The 24,405-nt window shown below is 35.1% G+C and overlaps 1 protein-coding gene across 3 annotated transcripts in view; it reads right to left on the reverse strand.

The window, feature by feature from the left end:
- Positions 1-24,405, reverse strand: part of XRN1 (5'-3' exoribonuclease 1) — a 123,219-nt gene that overhangs the window by 74,527 nt on the left and 24,287 nt on the right. For all 3 annotated transcript variants that reach the window (XM_086674450.1, XM_086674449.1, XM_086674451.1), the window contains 9 exons: positions 21,994-22,063; positions 21,675-21,780; positions 18,834-18,923; positions 13,708-13,864; positions 11,748-11,867; positions 7,638-7,807; positions 5,850-5,970; positions 5,656-5,754; positions 1,638-1,741 (listed from right to left, as the gene is read on the reverse strand). In XM_086674450.1, the coding sequence (XP_086530576.1) occupies positions 1,638-1,741; positions 5,656-5,754; positions 5,850-5,970; positions 7,638-7,807; positions 11,748-11,867; positions 13,708-13,864; positions 18,834-18,923; positions 21,675-21,780; positions 21,994-22,063 (1,037 nt within the window). The remainder of the gene's footprint in view (positions 1-1,637; positions 1,742-5,655; positions 5,755-5,849; positions 5,971-7,637; positions 7,808-11,747; positions 11,868-13,707; positions 13,865-18,833; positions 18,924-21,674; positions 21,781-21,993; positions 22,064-24,405) is intronic.

A 24,405-nucleotide genomic window follows, 5' to 3' on the forward strand; every position in this document is an offset into this window, starting at 1 on the left:
AAAACAGACACATAGACCAATGGAATAGAATAGAAACCCCAGAACTAGACCCACAAACGTATGGCCAACTCATCTTTGACAAAGCAGGAAAGAACATCCAATGGAAAAAAGACAGTCTCTTTAACAAATGGTGCTGGGAGAACTGGACAGCAACATGCAGAAGGTTGAAACTAGACCACTTTCTCACACCATTCACAAAAATAAACTCAAAATGGATAAAGGACCTGAATGTGAGACAGGAAACCATCAAAACCTTAGAGGAGAAAGCAGGAAAAGACCTCTCTGACCTCAGCCATAGCAATCTCTTACTCGACTCATCCCCAAAGGCAAGGGAATTAAAAGCAAAAGTGAATTACTGGGACCTTATGAAGATAAAAAGCTTCTGCACAGCAAAGGAAACAACCAACAAAACTAAAAGGCAACCAACGGAATGGGAAAAGATATTTGCCAATGACATATCGGACAAAGGGCTAGTATCCAAAATCTATAAAGAGCTCACCAAACTCCACACCCGAAAAGCAAATAACCCAGTGAAGAAATGGGCAGAAAACATGAATAGACCCTTCTCTAAAGAAGACATCCGGATGGCCAACAGGCACATGAAAAGATGTTCAGCGTCGCTCCTTATCAGGGAAATACAAATCAAAACCACACTCAGGTATCACCTCACGCCAGTCAGAGTGGCCAAAATGAACAAATCAGGAGACTATAGATGCTGGAGAGGATGTGGAGAAACGGGAACCCTCTTGCACTGTTGGTGGGAATGCAAATTGGTGCAGCCGCTCTGGAAAGCAGTGTGGAGGTTCCTCAGAAAATTAAAAATAGACCTACCCTATGACCCAGCAATAGCACTGCTAGGAATTTATCCAAGGGACACAGGAGTACTGATGCATAGGGGCACTTGTACCCCAATGTTCACAGCAGCACTCTCAACAATAGCCAAATTATGGAAAGAGCCTAAATGTCCATCAACTGATGAATGGATAAAGAAATTGTGGTTTATATACACAATGGAGTACTACGTGGCAATGAGAAAAAATGAAATATGGCCTTTTGTAGCAACGTGGATGGAACTGGAGAGTGTGATGCTAAGTGAAATAAGCCATACAGAGAAAGACAGATACCATATGGTTTCACTCTTATGTGGATCCTGAGAAACTTAAGAGAAACCCATGGGGGAGGGGAACAAAAAAAAAAAAAAAAAGAGGTTAGAGTGGGAGAGAGCCAAAGCATAAGAGGCTGTTGAGAACCCAGAACAAACTAAGGGTTGATGGGGGGTGGGAGGGAGGGGAGGGTGGGTGATGGGTACTGAGGAGGGCACCTTTTGGGATGAGCACTGGGTGTTGTATGGAAACCAATTTGACAATAAATTTCATATATAAAAAAAAAAAAAATAGTAGGAGGCAGATATCTGAGGCCACCTACAAGGCTGTCCACCCCACAATAAATGAAGTATAAAACTAAATATAATATATAGCAAATAATATATTATTAAAAAAAAAAAAAAGAAGACTAATTTCACTAGAGTGTATAAATATTTTTATAATAATTATATCAGTTTTAAACAGGATCAATAAAAGCCATCAAGTAAGCAAAACAAATATAACTCTACAATGTATACGTCAAATCTTACTTACTTAGTTTCTCCGTCTGATACACCAACAACTCTAGCTTCTTCAAGATGAGGCCAATTAACAAAGACAGATTTTCCAAGCACTGAAGAAGCTATATTTTCTATACTCTTAAAGTAAAAGCAGAAAAGTTCACTCATGTTTCAGGTCCAGGAGAAAATTTTACAAAGGCAAAATTAAATAATTAAAAACTAGCTTGCATTTATAACTATGTTTAAAATCAATAAAGACTCAACTTAATAATTACAACAGGTATCAAATACCATTTACTCACTTGTGTCATTTATTCCCTATGCTCTTTTCAACCTTTCCTGCTCTTTTCAACTTTTCCATCTACTTGAATTCAGTTAGTTCTCTTTTTAAAAAAAATTTTTTTTAAATGTTTATTATTGGGAGACAGAGAGGAGCGTGAGTGGGGGAGGGGCAGAGAGAGAGGGAGACACAGAACCTGAAACAGGCTCCAGGCTCTGAGCTGTCAGCACAGAGCCCGACGCAGGGCTCGAACTCACAAACCATGAGATCATGACCTGAGCCAAAGTTGGACACTTAGCCGACTGAGCCACCCAGGTGGCTCCCATTAGTTCTCTTAATTTGTCTTCTCTAAGTTGTACCTTTATTGCTAACTACTTTTTTTCTTTCTAGTACATTTCTATGATTTCTGTTTAGTTTTTTTTCCTTTTATTTTAAAATATATTTTTAAGTTGTTTTTAACCATGTGCCTTTCCTTACCCTTTATTTTAGTATGAATCTGTTAAAGGTGACCAAGTTTATCTTCCTCTTTACCAATCTCTTCTTATTAGAGAGGCACTATGACCAACTTAAAGTACTTTCCTGCACTATAAACATTATGACACCAGGAAGCTCGTCTCCTTCTCATTTTCTCAACAGCAATGGTAGTTACTAGTAAATTTTAATTTTAATCCTGAATGAAATTACTTGGTGAGAAAATAGGTTTCAGTGAAATTAAACAGAAGAGCACTGACCTATAATGTATTACTGTCCGTAATAATGGCCAACATTACTAGAAATAATGTGTAGCAAGAAACCTAGGTTCTTAGGTCTGCTAATGGTCCCTTTTCTAATCTCCATTTAAGTTTCTTAATTTGTAAAAGTAATAAGTTGGAACAGATGCTTTACAAAATTCTATATAGTTGTAAAATTCTATGATTCTATTATTCTCATGATAATAATATCATGTATAATTCCATGATTTTCTCATGGAAACGGAAAAGTGAAAAGACAGCAGAAATGAGAAAACGGCTATTATTCATTGTTTCATACCATATAATCAGATAACAGAATCTAAGAAATCTGATTTCATTTCAGTCTGTAGTTGGTATAATGAAATAAGAACCCTAGACTTAAAATTAGGAATCATTGGTACAAATTTGCGTTCCACCTCTTTCCAGCTATAGAATCTTAGGCAAATCATTTAAACCCCACTGAGACACAGTTTTCTTCTGTGAGAATAAGAAATAATATCTACCTCACAATGTTTATTTGGTGATAAAATAACATACACAAAAGCCTTTATAAACTATAAAATGCTATGTAAATACTCTGTATGAAATAATATGCTAGGTAAAATTCTAGTTTTAAAAGGAAATATAATTATTATTATGATTATTAAACAACTTTTTGGTAGAAAATGAAGTTTAACTACACATTTTCATTCAGTTCTTTTGTTTATTATGCTTAATTATTATTAGCAAATGTTTAACAATTAGAGATGACCAGTTTTATTTTTTTTTTATTTTTAATTTTTTTTCTAAATGTAGGCTCTTTTTTTTTTTTTTTAACGTTTATTTATTTTTGGGACAGAGAGAGACAGAGCATGAACGGGGGAGGGGCAGAGAGAGAGAGAGACACAGAATCGGAAACAGGCTCCGGGCTCTGAGCCATCAGCCCAGAGCCTGACGCGGGGCTCGAACTCCCGGACCGCGAGATCGTGACCTGGCTGAAGTCGGACGCTTAACCGACTGCGCCACCCAGGCGCCCCAGAGATGACCAGTTTTAGACTTCTGCATTAACTTTTAATTATATTCAGACATTTCTTAATGTCAACATATAAAACAAAACAATGGTTTCTGATAAATAAAACAAGTTTTAACATTAAAATTAGGATCCCATAATTATCCTTTTCTCCTCTATACATCTATTTCTATTTCATTCTCCCACTTCTCCCCTTTAGTTTTCAAGGGAAAAGTTGTCAGTTTCTCAGGTTAATCCTTTCACTTAAGGCCAAGATGAGACTCCTTAATACCTCACATGGGGTCTTCTTATCATAAACATCTCTTCCCTCTACACTATCTTTAAGACCTCCTTTCTCCATTAGCTCTACCTGTCTTCTTTTAACATGGATTTAGCTTGTTAAACTGTCTGTTCTCTACCTACAGTTATGTTTCTAGACCTCTTTCAATGATAATCTTAACTGAGGGCCTAATACCTGCTATGTCTAATTTCCACCTACCTAGTCCCCGGATTAGAAGTTAGGAATGAAATCTACTGGAATGAAATCCTCAAAGGCCAATAATGGTGCCTGAAGGACAAATTCACAGACCTTGTTTTATTCTTCTTGCACTGTATGTAGTATCTACTCCATATTTCTGTGATATTACTTAATTTGGAAGTCATTTTCTCTCAACTCTCTGTATGTTATTATCATTTTCACTGGTCCCTTTTCCACCCTTTATAACTATGGGTATTTCTTAAAGCTCAGATCTTAAACCCTCAGAGTCTATTTTCTTCAGGAAAATGAGCTCCAAGGCCCGAGCCATCATCTCCTTGCTGATGACTTTATATCCTTATCTCCCTCCAAGCTCCAGCTCCAGGTATTAAATTGCAGCCTTTCTGGGCTGAGGTTTTTTCACCTGAACCATAGAACACAAAACATAATTTGACTATTTTCCCAATTCTAATCCCACTCTAAATGTACAGAAGATAAGTTAATCTACCACATTCAAATGGATGACTTAGGGCATCCAGTCTTAGATCTCTTAATAGAACTCTTACTGAGAAAGACTGGCAGGGCAGCTCCAGTTAAATGTCTTAGCATTGCCTTAAAATTTCATCATTATTTATCATTAATCCCCTCAAACCAGAGACTTCCCACTTTAACTTCTTTATTTGGAAAACAGCAATTATTTTCTAGTTAATTAGGCTGGATATCTGAGAGTCGTATTTAGTATTTTCTTCCTCTTTTCATCCCCTATGTTATATGAACAAATGATGAAACTTGTCAATTTTATTAGTCTTGTTCATCCAGATCTATTACTATTTCCACAGTTTTTGTCCTTAACACCTAACACTTCTGTAACCACAACCTCTGAACTTTCAGGCTTTTTTGTTTCTTCCATTTCTCTTTTGTGCAGTTTAGTCTATTATATTGCCACCAAATTAATCCTTACGAGAATATGATTTCCAGATAACAGTTATGGGGGGGAAAAAGTCCAAACTCCTTTTAGCCTAGTATTCAAGGTCCTCCACAATCTGGCTTCAACCTGTTTTTTCAACCTTATATTCTATTATTTCCCAACACAAGTCCTCTGCTTCAGTCAGGTTTACCTAGTTCTTCGCCTCAGATATATCACATTTATTCTAAAAAAGGAAAAAGTATTAAGAAAAATTTCAGACATACAAAAAGGTTAAAAAAGTATGATAATGTATCACATATTTATTTTTGACCACAATTTCCAGCTTAAGTTATTCCTTTCAACTGGAATACCCTTCCCCTCCTTTTCTTCGCTCTGTGGCAATCTTTCTCATAGCACTCAGCTCAAGCCTAGTCTCATCTACAAGCCTGTACTTAACTCACACAGCTTATCTCCTTTTCAAAATCTGTGGAGCATTATTTGCTCATTAGATCACAATTACATGTGTTCTTTAAAATCTGGGTAAAGGTTTCTTTATTTGCTATGAACTTTTGAAGTTACTACATGTTATACCTCTTTGATAAACACACTGAAGCTAGAACAGTTTTATGCATAATAAGCACCTAATAATATACAATAAAGAAAATACTTACAAGTTCATCTGATTCTGCACTCAGTAAGATTTCTAACATCATGTTTTCTCCACGACTACTTTGTTGGAATACTTGAACCCCATTTTTCTTCAAAAAAAACTTTAAAAGAATTCAGAGAGTTTAATTTAATTCTTTCTCCATAATCACTTTACATTCAATAAGGTGAAAAAATTCTGAACTAAACAGCCACTGACTTTGTGTTTGATGTGTTTCAGAGTAGGAAATCCACAGAAATATAATGCCTTCTGGTCAACCCTGGTTATTTTGTTCTTGCTTATGTCTACACGCCAAGCATCTAATGATATTATTTTATACCTAGAAAATAAATCAAGGCATTTAACATTCATACAAATTACAAGCAATCACAGTTTTTCAGTATTCCCTAGATTTTTTTGCAAGAGTCATCCTTGCTTTTAAGCAAGGGAATGACAATTTGTCTTTTAAGACAAAGAAAATATACAGCAGAACAACCCAGATTCTTTGTTATTATTGATCTAGACCTAAATATGCCTATAGATTACTGAATGGAAGTTTTCCCCATTAACTTAAAACATATATATATATATATATATATATATATATATATATATACACACACATTTATGTATATATTTTTATATATTTAATTTAGAAGCAAAGGGACATATTAAGCACATTACAAATCTCCATATCTTCCATGTTCTAAAACTCAGATGGAAAATAAACATTTCATAATATCTATTTCATCTTTCTCTTTGCTTTAACAAAAGGGAAAAGTGCTTTCCATGCCAATAGCATTCTTGCAACCATGGTGAACGTTCCGAAAACCTGCTGGACTTGCTGCAAGAAGTGTGGCAAGCCCCAACCCCACAAAATGACACAGCATAAGAAAGGCAAAGATTCTCTTTATGCCCATGGAGAGTGGTGTTATGACAGGAAGTAGAGTGGCTATAGTGGGCAAACTAAGCCAATTTTCCAGGAAAAGGTTAAAACTACAAAGATTGTGCTGAGGCCTGAATGTGTTGAGCCCAACTGCAGATCTAAGAGAATGCTGAATATTAAGAGATGTGAGCATTTTTTTAAAAGTTTATTTATTTATTTTAAGTGAGGGGGGCACGGGTGGGGGTGGGGGAGAGAGAACACATGTGTGCCACTAGGGGAGGGTAAGAGAAAAACTGAGAGAGAATCTTAAGCAGGTTCCATGCTGTCAGTGAAGAGCCTGACATGGGGCTCAAAACCATGAACCTTGAGATAATGACCTGGGCTGAAGTCAAGAGTCAGACGCTTAACTGACTAAGCCACCCAGCCGCCCCTAAGAGATGCAAGCATTTTGAACTGGGAGGAGATAAGAAGAGAAAGGGCCAAAATGATCCAGTTCTAAGCTTCATATTATGTTACATATGAAGACAATAAAATCTTGAGGTTATGTTCCAAAAAAAAGGGAAAAGCATAACTGGGAGATATTCACTTTAGCTGCCATCTGGGTAAATGATTTGCAGGGAAAATGAGAGAAAAGAAAAAAAAAACAACAAAGACATTTTAATGAGGAAGAAAAAGAAGAAATGAGTTTCAGGCAAGAAAATATAGAAACACTTTTATTATTTTTTTCTTCTTTCCAGTTGGGTGGTTGGGAATATAAGAGGCAAAGTCATAACATATCAAAGTAGACACTGACAGTGGAAACAAAAATTTGTATCTCCTGTTGAGGTAGGAGTACAGATAAATTCTAGAGAGGAAAAATTAAAACCAAAAAAACTAAAAAACCTCAAGTTTAACAGAAGACAGAAAGGGAGAAGCAGAATCTGACCAAAGCAGAGAACCACAGAAACAATTCTGAGAGGGAGATGGTATGATCTTTTGCAAGTTGGGTGTAATTCATTATCAACTGACTATAGCTATCATAAATTATTTGTTAATTCTCCAAATAGATATTCAAAAGCTTCCCCCAGGCCCCAGGGGGAGCTGCTTATTGCTGTTGTTGAAAAATTACCAAATAACATTACCTTGTGCAACAACGTTCTATGGCAGGGAACTTTTCTGGCCATGGTGAGGGGTAGGTGAACTCTGTGTCTCTATCATACCAGCACATTAGGCACTCACTATGTTGGTTTCTTTTCCTCTCTTCCTTTTTGAGGGAGTGATTACACGTTTCCATGGCTTCCAACAATCGCTTCTAAATTTAAAGATTGAAGACAGGGGTTAAAAGTATAAAAATTATGTAATCTCAACATACAGAATAGATCTTTTCCCTCAGTACACAGATTCATTATTTGTGGTCTTGATAAACAAAAATCTTAACTCTCTCTCTCAAAAAATAAAATAAAATAAAATAAAATAAAATAAAATAAAATAAAATAAAATAAAATAAAATAATATAAAATAATGGGGCTGTTACAACTACCTATCCAGCTGGAAGAAAAAGCACATACACCCCCAACTTCCTACTATATACAAAAATATGTATTAGAGTAATACGACAATAAAAGTATTAGAAGAAAATCTAGGAGAATATTAGTAACTTGAGGTGATAAATTCTTATTTAAGTAAGATTGGAGAAAACCTAACAGTCTTAAGGGAAAAGACATTTTTTTTTAATTAAAAAAATAATTTTTTTAAATGTTTCTTTTTGAGAGAGAAAGAGAGGGCATGCACACACATAAGCAGGGGAGGGGCAGAGAGAGAGAGGGGGACGGAGGATCCAAGTGGGCTCTGTGCTAACAGCAGACAGCCTGACACGGGGCTCAAACTCATGAACCAGAAGATCATGAGCTAAGCTAAAGTTGGACTCTCAACTGACTGAGCCACCTAAGCGGCTCAAGACATTTTTTTTAATTTTTTTTTTTTTTTGTATTTATTTTTGAGAGACAGAGAGAGACAGAGCGTGAGCAGGGGAGGGGCAGAGAGAGAGGGAGACACAGAATCAGAAGCAGGCTCCAGGCTCCAAGCTATCAGCACAGAGCCTGAGGCGGAGCTCGAACTCATGAACTGTGAGATCATGACCTGAGCCTTAGTCGGACGCTTAACCAACTGAGCCACCCAGGTTCCCCTAGACCTTTTTAAACAATACATAATGCATGTGACAGAAGATTTATCAGCAAATCAAGAGACAAATGCCATGTTAGAAAAGAATATTCCTAACATAAAAAGAATTGATAAAAATTCTTTTTTTAAATTCTTTTTTAAATTCTTTTTCTAAAAAAAAAATAAAGGAAAATGAGGGAAAGGATACAAACAGGCAATTTAGAGAGAAAATGCAAAGGGCAAGCACATATATAAAAATACATTCAAATTAGGGATCAGAGAAAAGCAAATTTGAATAATGATAAAATGGCACCCATCATCAGCAGATTGGCCAAAAATTAAATGAAGCAATAATATCCAGGTCTGGAGAGGCAGAGTAGGGACTAAACATTGGTGAAGCAGACTAGTCTTTTTGAAAAAAAATATAAAAAAAAATAAACATACATTCCCATTACCCAAGCTATCCCACTTTTGGGAATCTATCTTAAAAAAATAAAATCTCCAGCACCTAGGACTGCATAGACAAACAAACAAATACATAAATACATAGCTACTTTTATCACAGCATACTATGTATAGTGGCAAAAAAGATGAAGATTCACAAGAAGCTGCAAAATTAGTACAGTGTTCCCATGTACCTTTCATCCAGGTTTTCCCAATGATAACATCATACACATAGCCTCAAGTACATTATCAAAATCAGGATAATGACGTTAGTACAACACTTTTAACTAAAGACTTACTCAGATTTCACTGGTTTTTGTATGTGATTTCTTATGTGTACAGTGCTACAAAATTTTTATCATATGTATGGATTCATATAACCACCACTGAAACTAGAATAAACAACTGTTACATCATCATGAAGAAACTCCTTGTTGCTCCTTTATAATCACACCCTATCCCCAATCTTCTTAAAAAATTTTTTTAGTTTTTAAATTTATTTATTTTTTAATTTTTAATTGTTTTTTAAAATTTGTAATTTGACTTTACTTTTTATTTTTTAAACTTTACATCCAAATTAGTTAGTATATAGTGAAGCAATGATTTCAGGAGTAGATTCCTTAATGCCCCTTACCCATTTAGCCCATCCCCCCCTCCCACAACCCCTCCAGCAACCTTGTTTGTTCTCCATATTTATGAGTCTTTTGTTTTGTCCCCCTCCCTGTTTTTGTATTATTTTTGTTTCCCTTCCTTTATGTTCATCTGTTTTGTCACCCTATCCCCAATCTTCACCCCTAACAACTGCTGCATGTTTTACATCACAATCATTTTGTCATTTCAAGAATATTATAGGCAAACAGCCTCTCCTCTGTTGTCCAGCCTGGGTGACTCCCTTGGGCTGTATTCACTAAACTTCTATCTCCATAGGAAAAAAAAGAATATTATATAAATGGAACCATATAATACATAACATTCTGACTTTTTTCACTCAAGTGAATTTTTTTTATCCAAGTTGCTTATATCAATAGCTCTTTATATTGCTGAGTAATAGTCTACTAAATGGATATACTACCTTTTGTTTATCTACTCTCTCATTAAAGGACATATGAATTTTTTCCAATTTGGGTTATTACAAGTAAGTTGCTCTGATTATTTGTGTACAGGCTTTTGTGTGAAGACAGTGTTAATTTTTTCTAAGATAAATATCCAGGAGTGTGACTGCTGGATTGAAGAGTAAATGTATGTTTAACTTTATAAGAAACTACTGAACTATTTTCCAGAGTAGCCTCCTAGACTTTTAGTCTGGTAATTGTCTATGACATTTTCGAAGCATTTATAGAAAAAGTGGTATGAAGAGTAAAGAAGTAGCAAAATCCGGAAAAAATTATAAAATAAAAAATTTAAAGATCAAATCCTAGACTTTGAGTTTAATGTGTAATGAGATGAGATTTGTGGGAGAGGTCAGTGAGTTTTGTATTTGGACAGGATGTGAATTTTGGCCCAAGGGCAGACTAGCAGACTGTCTAGTTCGGGCATCTGGGTTATGCTGGTCTAATCAAATATGTTTAAAGGGGCGCCTGGCTGGCTCAGTCAGTAGAGTATGTGACACTTGATCTTGGGCTTATGAGTTTGAGCTCAACGTTGTGTGTAGAGTTTACTTAAAAAAAAAAAAAAAAAAAGATGTGAAAAAAATACAGTCGCCCTATTTAAAATATATTGGAGAGTGACTTTCCCTCTTCTATTTTCCAAGTTTGTGTAAAAGTGGTATTTCTTCCTTTAATGTTTGCTAGAATTCACAAGTAAATACATCTGAGTTGAGAATTTTCTCTGTGGGAAGGTTTTAAATTATGAATTAAATGTCTTTAAAAGATACAGGACTATTCAGATTAAAAATTTTTTGTTAGTTTTGCTGAATTGTGTCTTCAAAGAAATGTGTTCATTTCATTTAGATTGTTGAATTTGTTCACATAATGTTGTTCACAATATTCTTTAACTGTCCTTTGAATATATGTAAAATCTATAGGATACCTCCTTTTCCATTCCTGATATTGGCAATTCATCTGATTTCTTTTTCCCCTCCCTCTTGTCCCCTTCCCCCGATCTTGATCAGTCTAGCTAGGATTTTATCAATTTTATTAACCTTTTTAAAGAACCAGCTTTTGGTTACACTCATTTTTATCTACTGTTTGCTCATTTTCTGTGGATTTCTGTTCCTATTTTTATTTTTTGCAATGACATGGATGGACCTAGAGAGTATTATACTAACCAAAATAAGTCAGAGAAAAACAAATACCATATGATTTCATTCATTTGTGGAATTTAAGAAACAAAACAAATGAACAAAAGGGGAATAAAAAAGAGGCAAACCAAGAAAAAGAGTCTTAACCACAGAGAACAAACTGATGGTTACTAGAGAAAGGGTGGACTGGGCAGGGGGCAGTGTGGAGAGAAGTTAAATAGGTGATGGGGATTAAGGAGGACACCAGTTGTGATGAGCACCAGGTGTTGTATGTAAGTGATGAACCACTAAATTCTGCACCTGAAACTAATTTTACACTATATGTTAACTACCTGGAATTTAAACAAAAACTTGAAGGGAAAAAAAAAAAGAATATATGTGTGTACATATAACTATTGCGGGCACTGACCTCATCAATAAAAGGGATTAGGACCACAGCTTCCCATTCCTGTTGTTTCCCATTTAGGTCAGTTTTAAAATCAGGCGGATAATATTCTATAATTGGTGAGTCTTCACTGGTCATCAAGTGCTATGGAAAGATAAAGAGGAACAGAAATCAAAGAACTAATATCAATATAACTTTTTGTTAATATATTTACAGTATTTGCTCATGTTACAGTTTAAAATTTCTAAGCAAGGCAAAACTAAATTTTTACATCTTGGAAATATTGCAATATACTTGCTATATTTTGATTTTCAACTATACGACTTCTAATTTTACTGCTACTCATCACTTTGCCATTCCAATGTCCTACTTATATAGTAAAACCATCTTTACTCTGAATTTCAACTTTCCCTTTTCTATCTTTTGTTGTCTTACCACTTTACAAGGCTCACTTAAATTCTATTTTCAGACTTCATTTCACAGGCTGCCAACAGTCCTCTATTTTTAACCTTAAACAGTTTATTTTTGTGTCCTAATCAATTGATTTTGTTAAGTAATGTAAGGACGGTATCTAAGATAATTTAAAAAGAAAAAAATCCTAAAATCCAAGAATCTCTTCACCACTAAGAGCAAAGATAAAAAGTCCAATAAAAAGATGTTATTATTAGAGATCTTAGAGTAGATGAAAGAAGCATAAGGATATCTTCTAGGAAATGAATATGAAAGATTATGGTATAATATTTTTTAAAGAAATAAAGTAGCATATTTCTCAGAGTAGTACTCAAAATATTTAATAACCAGTATGGCATGGGCACAGAACAATCAACAGATGTGGCTGTAAAACACCTGCATGATTAAACTGGTCAAGAGTAGTTGAATATCAGTTCTTAATGTATCTGAACGTAGGGAAAAAAGCATCAAACTTAAGAGGAAAGGGAGGTCAGAGGCCAGGATGAAGGACAGATAATGTTTTAGGAAGATGAAGAATGGACCCTGACAGTCAAATAACAAAAGGTGTGTGTGTGTGTACACTCCACTTCTTGTGTGCAAGTGTGTCTATGTGTGTATACTTTAATTCTTGCGACCAGACCACAGAATTAGAAGAAAAGATTGATATCCTAAAAGAACTAAATGAAGTTTGCCCTCAGAATCAGTTTAGTAGGCTTAGTGTAACTGTGGTGACCCAAATACTCCTAAAATATCTTCCTCCCGTTATGCAAACTATATTAACCAGAGAAAAGCCTTTCATTCCACAATTTGATAAACTAAATGCTTAAAACCTAAATTTAAACTGAGATAATACTTCTGTCGAGATAAAGGACTCAACAGAACCATCCCTATTCTAATAAATAAAGGGTAAAAGAACAGGAATTAATCTATAATTGTTTGGACAAAGTAAATGGCTTCACATTTTGCCTGTCATAGTTTACTTTCATTAGTGCAGAGACAAACTGAAAATGTGCTTAAAGGTGCTGAAAATAAAGAAGTCATGGTCTGAATGGTTTACGAAAATTGTATGCATTTTTATTTTTTTTTTAATTTTTTTTTTTAATTTTTTTTTTCAACGTTTATTTTTAATTTATTTTTGGGACAGAGAGAGACAGAGCATGAACGGGGGAGGGGCAGAGAGAGAGGGAGACACAGAATCGGAAACAGGCTCCAGGCTCCGAGCCATCAGCCCAGAGCCTGACGCGGGGCTCGAACTCACGGACCGCGAGATCGTGACCTGGCTGAAGTCGGACGCTTAACCGACTGCGCCACCCAGGCGCCCTGTATGCATTTTTAAAACAAAGCTAACTTTGTTTTAAGCTAACGCTAAATCAAGGGGTTATTTTTCAAAACATCTGTGTAAGAAATATTGTATTTGAAACTGGAAGTCAATATATTTAGCTATTAAAGAAGTTTGGATATTACATTTCTAGGCTTGGATGAAGAGCTCCTAAGTATCAAAAGGGACATAAAAACATTTTAGTTTAAAACCCACCTGGTAGCACGTAGGAAGTAAATTTTTGCTAGCTGCTGGAAGTACAGCAAGAAGCTGTTCAAATGGCTTAAAAGGTTTTCCTAGTTCAAAATGGATTTTGAGTGTGCTGATGTTGCGGATATCAGATAGAAAAGGTGCATAATGGTAGGGATAATACCTGTAAAACAAAACTGAGTTTTAAACAATTGGCAACTTTATGAAACAGATCAATATATTAAATACATACTTTTCCTTATTTAACAACACAGCAATAACTCTAAAGGAAAAAAATTACCACCCATAATTTTATCACTTGATTTAAGAAATCAGCAGTGTTAGAAAATTTAGGTCAAGTGGTGGCAACAAAAGTTATATTACTTTAATTTTCAAAGTATAATTTTACAATTTCAAAATTGGGATGTATCATGTAATTGAAGGATACATCTATATACATATATATGCAATAAATAAATATATATACATATATGTATATACATGTAAATAAATATAAATACATATACATAAATATATACTATATATTTAAACATACATATACATATATATACACATATGTATATACATATACGTACATATATACTATATATTTAAACATATATAAATATACTAAATATACATACATACATAAATACACATATATATAGACATACATGTATATATATACACATATATGTCTGTGTGTATATATATATATATTAATATATAAATATAAATATATATAATGGTTCTTTTATATTGAGTGTGAATATTGAGTGTGAATCATTCTTGGACTGAAGTAATGAGGTAGCCAGAAGACATTTCAGTTATAGCACACATGAGCTGGAGCCTCTCTCAAGAGGGTAGAGAGAAGAGAGTCTGAGCTCATGTGGCTGTTACTAGTCAGTCCTAAGAATGTTTATCTTTGAACTGGTATATATATTATCGTGTTTGTGATAGGATTAAACCATTTAACAATCATACACACTATTTCTAACTACAGGTATAGATATTTTTACAAAGCCTTGAACACACAATTTTTCAAAAATTATAATCTTAATATTTGACTAAGTATACTACAAAAAAAAAGAAATATTTTTATACTCCAAAATTATGACATTTCAAAATGATGAGAAAATTCAGGAGGTAGAATGGTATGCAGAATGGAAAATGTATAAACTTTGGAATCAGGCTTAGACTTGATTTTTGGATATATGACTTTAAAAATACTATTTTCTAGGGGCACCTGGGTGGCTCAGTTGGTTAAGTGTCCGACTTTGGCTCAGGTCATGATATCGTGGTGTCTGAGTTCGAGCCCCACGTCAGGCTCTTTGTTGACAGCTCAGAGACTGGAGCCTGCTTCAAATTCTGCGTCTCCCTCTCTCTCTGCCCCTCCCCTGCTTCTGTTCCCTCTATCTCTCAAAAATAAAATAAAACATTAAAAAAAAGACTCCTTTCTAAAGTAATAAAGATAACTGAACGTCATCTGTAAAAGTCAGACAATACTTTATATAGTGGTGAGGATTATATGAGAAAATGCTTTTCAAGCACCTGGCCTTAATGTCTGATAAATAATAGGAACAGCTTATAAGCACCCTATTAAAAAATGGAAAATCAAGGATTTTCATCATTAGGATGCTCTTCAGAGACGTCCTCAGAATTAAGTTAGTTACTGCAAAGATTTTTTTAAAAGGTTATTAAGTGAAATCGCAACTAATACACATAATTTGCATTGGTTTGTTTTGTTGTGTGATGTTTTTTTTTAATATGAAATTTATTGTCATATTGGTTTCCAAACAACACCCAGTGCTCATCCCAACAGGTGCCCTCCTCAATACCCCTCACCCACCCTCCCCTCCCTCCCACCCCCTATCAACCCTCAGTTTATTGTCAGTTTTTAACAGTCTCTTATGGTTTGGCTCCCTCCCTCTCTTTTTTTTTTTCCTTCCCTTCCCCCATAGTCTTCCGTTAAATTTCTCAGGATCCGCATAAGAGTGAAAACATATGGTATCTGTCTTTCTTTGTATGACTTACTTCACTTAGCATAACACTCTCCACTTCCATCCATGTTGCTACAAAATGCCATATTTCATTCTTTCTCATTGCCAAGTAATATTCCATTGTGTATATAAACTACAATTTCTTTATCCATTCATCAGTTGATGGACATTAGGCTCTTTCCATAATTTGGTTATTGTTGAGAGTGCTGTTATAAACATTGGGGTACAAGTGCCCCTATGCATCAGCACTCCTGTATCCCTTGGGGGGGGGATTCCTAGCAGTGCTGTTGCTGGGTCATAGGGCAGATCTATTTTTAATTTTTTGAGGAACCTCCACACTGTTTTCCAGAGTGGCTGCACCACTTTGCATTCCCACCAACAGTGCAAGAGGGTTCCCGTTTCTCCACACCCTCTCCAGCATCTGTAGTCTCCTGACTTGTTCATTTTAGCTACTCTGACTGGCGTGAGGTGGTGTCTGAGTGTGGTTTTGATTTGTATTTCCCTGATGAGGAGCGATGTTGAGCATCTTTTCATGTGCCTGTTGGCCATCTGAATGTCTTCTTTAGAGAAGTGTCTATTCATGTTTTCTGCCCATTTCTTTACTGGATTATTTGTTTTTCGGTGTGGAATTTGGTGAGTTCTTTATAGATTTTGGATACTAGCCCTTTGTCCAACATGTCATTTGCAAATATCTTTTCCCATTCCGCCAGTTGCCTTTTAGTTATGTTGATTGTTTCTTTTGCAGTGCACAAGCTTTTTATCTTCATGAGGTCGCAATAGTTCATTTTTGCTTTTAATTCCCTTGCCTTCGGAGATGTGTCAAGTAAGAAATTGCTGCGGCTGAGGTCAGAGAGGTTTTTTCCTGCTTTCTCCTCTAGGGTTTTGATGGTTTCCTGTCTCACATTCAGGTCCTTTATCCATTCTGAGTTTATTTTTGTGAATGGTGTAAGAAAGTGGTCTAGTTCCATCCTTCTCCATGTTGCTGTCCAGCTCTCCCGGCACCATTTGTTAAAGAGACTGTCTTTTTTCCATTGGATATTCGTTCCTGCTTTGTCAAAGATTAGTTGGCCATACTTTTGTGGGTCCAATTCTGGAGTCTCTATTCTATTCCATTGGTCTATGTGTCTGTTTTTGTGCCAATACCATGCTGTCTTGATGATGACAGCTTTGTAGTAGAGGCTACAGTCTGGGATTGTGATGCCTCCCGCTTTGGTGGTCTTCTTCAGTATTACTTTGGCTGTTCGGGGTCTTTTGTGGTTCCATACAAATTTTAGGATTGCTTGTTCTACCTTCAAGAAGAATGCAGGTGCAATTTTGATTGGGATTGCATTCAGTGTGTAGATTGCTTTGGGTGGTATTGACATTTTAACAATATTTATTCTTCCAATCCATGAGCACAGAATGTTTTTCCATTTCTTTATATCTTCTTCAATTTCCTTCATAAGCTTTCTATAGTTTTCAGCATACAGATCTTTTACATCTTTGGTCAGGTTTATTCCTAGGTATTTTATGCTTCTTGGTGCAATTGTGAATGGGATCAGTTTCTTTATTTTTCTTTCTGTTGCTTCATTGTTAGTGTATAAGAATGCAACTGATTTCTGTACATTTATTTTGTATCCTGGACTATGCTGAATTCATGTATCAGTCCTAGCAGAATTTTGGTGGAGTCTATTGGGTTTTCCATGTATAATATCATGTCATCTGCAAAAAGTGAAAACTTGGACTTCATCTTTGTCAATATTGATGGCTTTGATTTCCTTTTGTTGTCTGATTGCTGATGCTAGTACTTCCAACACTATGTTAAACACAAGCGGTGAGAGTGGACATCCCTGTCTTGTTCCTGATCTCAGGGGGAAAGCTCTCAGTTTTTCCCCATTGAGGATGATATTAGCTGTGGGCTTTTCATAAATGTTTTTTATGATGTTTAAGTATGTTCCTTCTATCCCGGCTTTCTCGAGGGTTTTTATGAAGAAAGGATGCTGAATTTTGTCAAATGCTTTTTCTGCATCAAATGACAGGATCATACGGTTCTTATCTTTTCTTTTATTAATATGATGTATCATGCTGATTGATTTGTGAATGTTGAACCAGCCCTGCAGCCCAGGAATGAATCCCACTTGATCATGGTGAAGAATTCTTTTTATATGCTGTTGAATTCGATTTGCTAGTATCTTGTTGAGAATTTTTGCATCCATATTCATCAGGGATATTGGCCTGTAGTTCTCTTTTTTTAATGGGTCTCTGTCTGGTTTAGGAATCAAAGTTATACTGGCTTCATAGAATGAGTCTGGAAGTTTTCCTTCCCTTTCTATTTTTTGGAACAGCTTGAGAAGGATAGGTATTATCTCTGCTTTAAATGTCTGGTAGAATTCCCCAGGGAAGCCATCTGGTCCTGGACTCTTATTTGTTGGGAGATTTTTGATAACTGATTCAATTTCTTTGCTGGTTATGGGTCTGTTCAAGTTTTCTATTTCTTCCTGTTTGAGTTTTGGAAGTGCTGCTGTGTGGTGCTTTAAAACAAAGCCTAGCAAAGGTGCTATCAAAACAACATAAACTATCTCATCTCCTAAAAGTCTCTACTCTTCCCTGGGTTTGTTATTTTTCTATTTTGGTGGATGGTTTGGAAATGTAGATGGAACTTGCTGGAAGAGGAAGCATGATTATTATTACTATTTCCAGGAAAAGCAAATAATTCCTTTCTCATTTCTTTTTTACCCTTCCCAGTCTAACATTGAAATAACCCATTCTTTAATAATTACTCACTAGAACAATTTTTTCAAGCATACAATAATGTAGCAAAGAATATAATGAACAACCCTATATAACCATCACTCAGACCCAATAATTATCAAGACTTTGTCACAGCTGATTCCTCATGATAGAAAATTTTAAATCCTTAGATTTAAAGAGCTTTCATTATTGGCCATTTGCTAGGGCTGGAAGCATCTTTGTTACACAAAAGTCTTTAAAAACTATTTTCATATAAGAAAAGATTACTGGTATTTCATTTAAACTTGGCCATATGTGCCTTTTTAAAAATGCTACCATAAATAGGAATAAAGAGAAAAGAGAATCCCAAATGAGATTATAGTAATGAATCATTATTAAAAAAAAAAAAAAAATCAAAACTTTATTTTTCTTTTATTCCCTCACCAGCTCCAGGACTGAACTCCATGATAGTAATAGTGCAAAATCCACTGTATTGCCTGAACATAACAAGCAGCTTGATCAGCCAGGAAGTCACTAAAAACAGAAAAGCATATTTTAATTATAACATTAATTTTTGAAGACAGGTCATTTATCTTTAGAGCACAATATCTGCTGATACACCCTGCCTCACATACGTTTTATATAATCACTGAGTAAGTTAAAAACTGTAATCAGAAAAATTCCAAAATATTATTTAAAACAAATTCCATTCTGTCAGATTAAAGTTTTGCCATATAGTTTTCCTAAAGCGATTATTAGAAGACTTAAACCTACTGTGCATATTTATTCAGTCAGTGTACTATATGTGTGATTTAAAGTTTGAGGATATGGCCAAGGAAGCTTTCTAAGAAGTGTCACTACCACTCCTAAATAGTCAGGGTGTAATGGGATACAGGGATGGGAAACTATCAGCGAGGATGCCTGAGAAAATCACAGGAGAAATCAGGAAGACTGTAGAATCTGGTTATAGCAGCTAGAAGATACATTGAAAAGTGCTATCCCCACTGAACAAAATTCCCTCTAATCATTTCTTTCTCAACCATAATTTAAGGGAAAATATTTCTACACACAGACACAGACAGACAGACACACACACACACCTTGGGCTAAAACCAAAAAATAGCCATAAACCTTATTAGTGTCTGTTATCAAAATTTAGGTACAGACGCAATTAGAAATTCCAGATATAAATATTTCTGGAAAGCACACTTTTGAAAATGAAAATTTTTTCATTATTAATGAAGAAAAGCATTTTTATCACCTAACAGCAATTACTATTACATTTTGGTATATTTCTTTTCAGTCTTTTTTCCGTGCCCAGGTTTTTTTTTTTTTTTTTACTGTAATGAGAGTATACTGTATATATGATTTTGTGTCCTGCTTTTGAAATTCGTATTTAATAACATACTATAAGTATCTTTTTAAATTATTATGAACTTTTTATAAGTACCAGTTTAGCAGTTCTACAGATTCTGGAGACAGTGTTATGGCAAGATGGTGACTGTCACAAAGAGGAGATGGACATGATTATGATGACATGTAGATAATTTCTAATTCTGTACTATTACAAAAAACTGTGTAATAAACATCCTTGTGTATATAAGGACCTTCTGTGTTTAAGTTTATATTTTTAAACAGATTAATAATTAGAATTATTGAGTCAAAGCGATAAATAGTTTAACTTTTTGGACATGTACTTTCCAAATAATTTTACCAGTTTATATCCCCATCAGTAATTAAGGAAGAACACTACCATCACTCCTGGACCAACATCAAATATAACAATTTTAAAAGATTTGCTTATTTGCTAGGCAAATAAACGGTATCACATTTTAATAAGTCTATAGTTTAATATATAAAAGAAAAGGAAAATAAAACAGATTTATTAGCTATCAAATTAAGCATTTAGTGCCAACAGCAGGTATTATAGCACTATATAACTATAATCAAGGAAAGATAAGGACTAAATAAAGGGTTAGAAGCATAACTATTTTAAATATTTTATTTCTCAAGTCTCAAAAGTCTTACATGGTAATAGTAGTTGACAAAGCTTCAAATGATCTGGTGACTTGTACTAGAATTCATATACCTCTAGTTACTGGAGGTCAGTATGAATATAGATGAGAAAGACTATGTCTAGCCTAGAAGACAGTCTGAGAGTACATAAAGCAACATCTGAAGGCTTGGGTCTATCTCTGGGCAGACTCTAGAAAAAATCTAATACTTAGTACTTTATTATATTAAAAAAATAATAGTATAGAAAATATCTAAGTATAACACGTAAGTATGAAAAAAGGTACATGGCATTTCATGAAGCTCTTATTTCACTTATAGAGAAGCAGCCTCCTCTAGTGGTTAAGAATATAAACTCTGGGGGTGCCTGGCTACTCAGTTGGAAGAACATGTGACTCTTGATCTCGGGGTTATGAGTGTGAGCTTCATGCTGGGTATAGAGATTACTAAAAAATAAACAAACAAAAAAAAAAACAAAAAAAAAAAAGGGAGAGAGAGTATTAAATCTGGAGCCAGACAGCCTGTGTTCAAATCCTGGCTCTGCCACTCACTGACTATGTCACCTCGGACAAGTCATTTTAAGCCTCTCGATTCCTTAGGGTGTCTGGCTAGCTCAGTCAATAGAGCATGCGACTGTTGATCTTGGGGTTGTAAGTTCAAGCCCCATATTGGATGCAGAGACTTAAAAATGAACTCTCTAAAAAACAAATGAATCCACTTCAAAACAAAAAAAAGCCTCTCAATTCCTTAATTTTTGTTGTAAAATAGTAATATTTTACTTATCTTACAGAATTGTGAGAATTAAATAAGTCCATATTTTAAAATGCTTAGAATAGCTCCTGGCACTTGGTAGCACTTTATAAAATTTTGTGAAATAAAATACAAACGTGTAGTTCATACTGTGAGCTACAGTTTAAAAGTGTGAAAGCCACCATTATAGAGGTCAAGTTCTTAAGGAACTTTTGGACTAGGTAATTAACCTGGGGCCAAGCCAGATAGCTTTTGAAGTAAGTGTGATGTGCAAATGGAATATGGAAAGCAAAAACAAAACTAAACATTTTCTACTTGACAATTTTTATCACAGGAATATAACACATCAGTTAATATCACCTCCAAAACTATAGTAGTTGAAAGATTGACACTACAATAATTTACATAGCCAAAGAATTCTCCTCTCCCACTACCTTAACTATCAAAATTATGCTGTTTTCTGAAGAAATGCAAAATATGATTTTTTTCTATTTTAAAGTAAAAACATTGGCAAAAACGTACTCAGATACTACATCAACTCCCATCTTCGTCATGTAATATGTTCTTTTATATTGTCTAAACTCAGTTTCAAATAGGTCATCATCTTCAGTCTCATCTTCTAAATTATCTGGAAAAAAGGACAGAAAGAGAGTAGCTGACAATTATGAATATTCTGTTTTTCCATCTAATGCTTTGATAAATACATATCAAAGCAGATGCTTATATGCTATCACAGAAATCTGTTTTATCCAATATTATTGAATTAATACTGGCTAAGGAAAGATATAGTAACTATTCTGTCAAAAAAATAACATATACTGAAAACAGAGTTTGTGCTCACCTTTAGAAGTTACCACTTCTTCTCCATTTTTGTCTAAAGCAGCCCAACATATGGAGGAGCCTTCCTGGCCCTACAAAAATTATAAATCAATATAATAATTATTAATATAATTATAATTTATAAACATATATATAATAATTACATTCCATGCTCATGGATTGGAAGAATAAATATTGTTAAAATGTCAATACCACCCAAAGCAATCTACACACTGAATGCAATCCCAATCAAAATTGCACCTGCATTCTTCTTGAAGGTAGAACAAGCAATCCTAAAATTTGTATGGAACCACAAAAGACCCCGAACAGCCAAAGTAATACTGAAGAAGACCACCAAAGCGGGAGGCATCACAATCCCAGACTGTAGCCTCTACTACAAAGCTGTCATCATCAAGACAGCATGGTATTGGCACAAAAACAGACACATAGACCAATGGAATAGAATAGAGACTCCAGAATTAGACCCACAAAAGTATGGCCAACTAATCTTTGACAAAGCAGGAACGAATATCCAATGGAAAAAAGACAGTCTCTTTAACAAATGGTGCCGGGAGAGCTGGACAGCAACATGGAGAAGGATGGAACTAGACCACTTTCTTACACCATTCACAAAAATAAACTCAGAATGGATAAAGGACCTGAATGTGAGACAGGAAACCATCAAAACCCTAGAGGAGAAAGCAGGAAAAAACCTCTCTGACCTCAGCCGCAGCAATTTCTTACTTGACACATCTCCGAAGGCAAGGGAATTAAAAGCAAAAATGAACTATTGCGACCTCATGAAGATAAAAAGCTTGTGCACTGCAAAAGAAACAATCAACATAACTAAAAGGCAACTGGCGGAATGGGAAAAGATATTTGCAAATGACATGTTGGACAAAGGGCTAGTATCCAAAATCTATAAAGAACTCACCAAATTCCACACCGAAAAACAAATAATCCAGTAAAGAAATGGGCAGAAAACATGAATAGACACTTCTCTAAAGAAGACATTCAGATGGCCAACAGGCACATGAAAAGATGCTCAACATCGCTCCTCATCAGGGAAATACAAATCAAAACCACACTCAGACACCACCTCACGCCAGTCAGAGTAGCTAAAATGAACAAGTCAGGAGACTACAGATGCTGGAGAGGGTGTGGAGAAACGGGAACCCTCTTGCACTGTTGGTGGGAATGCAAAGTGGTGCAGCCACTCTGGAAAACAGTGTGGAGGTTCCTCAAAAAATTAAAAATAGATCTGCCCTATGACCCAGCAACAGCACTGCTAGGAATCCCCCCCCCAAGGGATACAGGAGTGCTGATGCATAGGGGCACTTGTACCCCAATGTTTATAACAGCACTCTCAACAATAACCAAATTATGGAAAGAGCCTAATGTCCATCAACTGATGAATGGATAAAGAAATTGTAGTTTATATACACAATGGAATATTACTTGGCAATGAGAAAGAATGAAATATGGCATTTTGTAGCAACATGGATGGAAGTGGAGAGTGTTATGCTAAGTGAAGTAAGTCATACAAAGAAAGACAGATACCATATGTTTTCACTCTTATGCGGATCCTGAGAAATTTAACGGAAGACTATGGGGGAAGGGAAGGAAAAAAAAAAAGAGAGGGAGGGAGCCAAACCATAAGAGACTGTTAAAAACTGACAATAAACTGAGGGTTGATAGGGGGTGGGAGGGAGGGGAGGGTGGGTGAGGGGTATTGAGGAGGGCACCTGTTGGGATGAGCACTGGGTGTTGTTTGGAAACAAACTGACAATAAATTTCATATTAAAAAAATAATTAAATAAAAACCTGTTAAGCGAAAAAAATAAAAAATAAAGCAGCCCAACATATGGAGGAGCTTTCCTGGCCCTAAAAAAATTATAAATCAATATAATTATTATTAACATAATTATAATAATAAACATATATAATAATTAATTATAATAATATATCATACTTATAATTAATTATACATATAAATCAATATATCAAGATATATTTCAAAGTAAGACATTTAACAGGAAGATTTAAAAAATATTTAAAAGAACTGAAGGACCCTTTAGTGATACACTGTAAAAGTTCATTTAAAAAATAATCCTCAGGGTGCCTGGGTGGCTCAGTTGGCTAAGTATTCAACTTCAGTTTTTGGCGCAGGTCATGATCTCACTATTTTGAGATCGAGCCCTGCTTTGGGCTCTGGGCTGGGTGTGAAGCCTGCTTAAGATTTTCCCTCTCCCTCTGCCCCTCCCCTGCCAGTGCATATCTGCATGTGATCTCTCTCAAAATAAAAAGTAAATAAATAAAAATAATCCTCAAATACTGTGTAGATGTTTTTGGTTTTGTATCACTTTTTCACTAAGTCTTTATTATGTTGAATTTCTCAAAAATATGTAATGGGTAATTCTCATCTATTGTGTTA

The sequence above is a fragment of the Puma concolor genome, chromosome C2, assembly GCF_028749965.1.
Source record: "Puma concolor isolate L17-30 chromosome C2, mPumCon1.1.hap2, whole genome shotgun sequence".
NCBI lineage: Eukaryota > Metazoa > Chordata > Mammalia > Carnivora > Felidae > Puma > Puma concolor.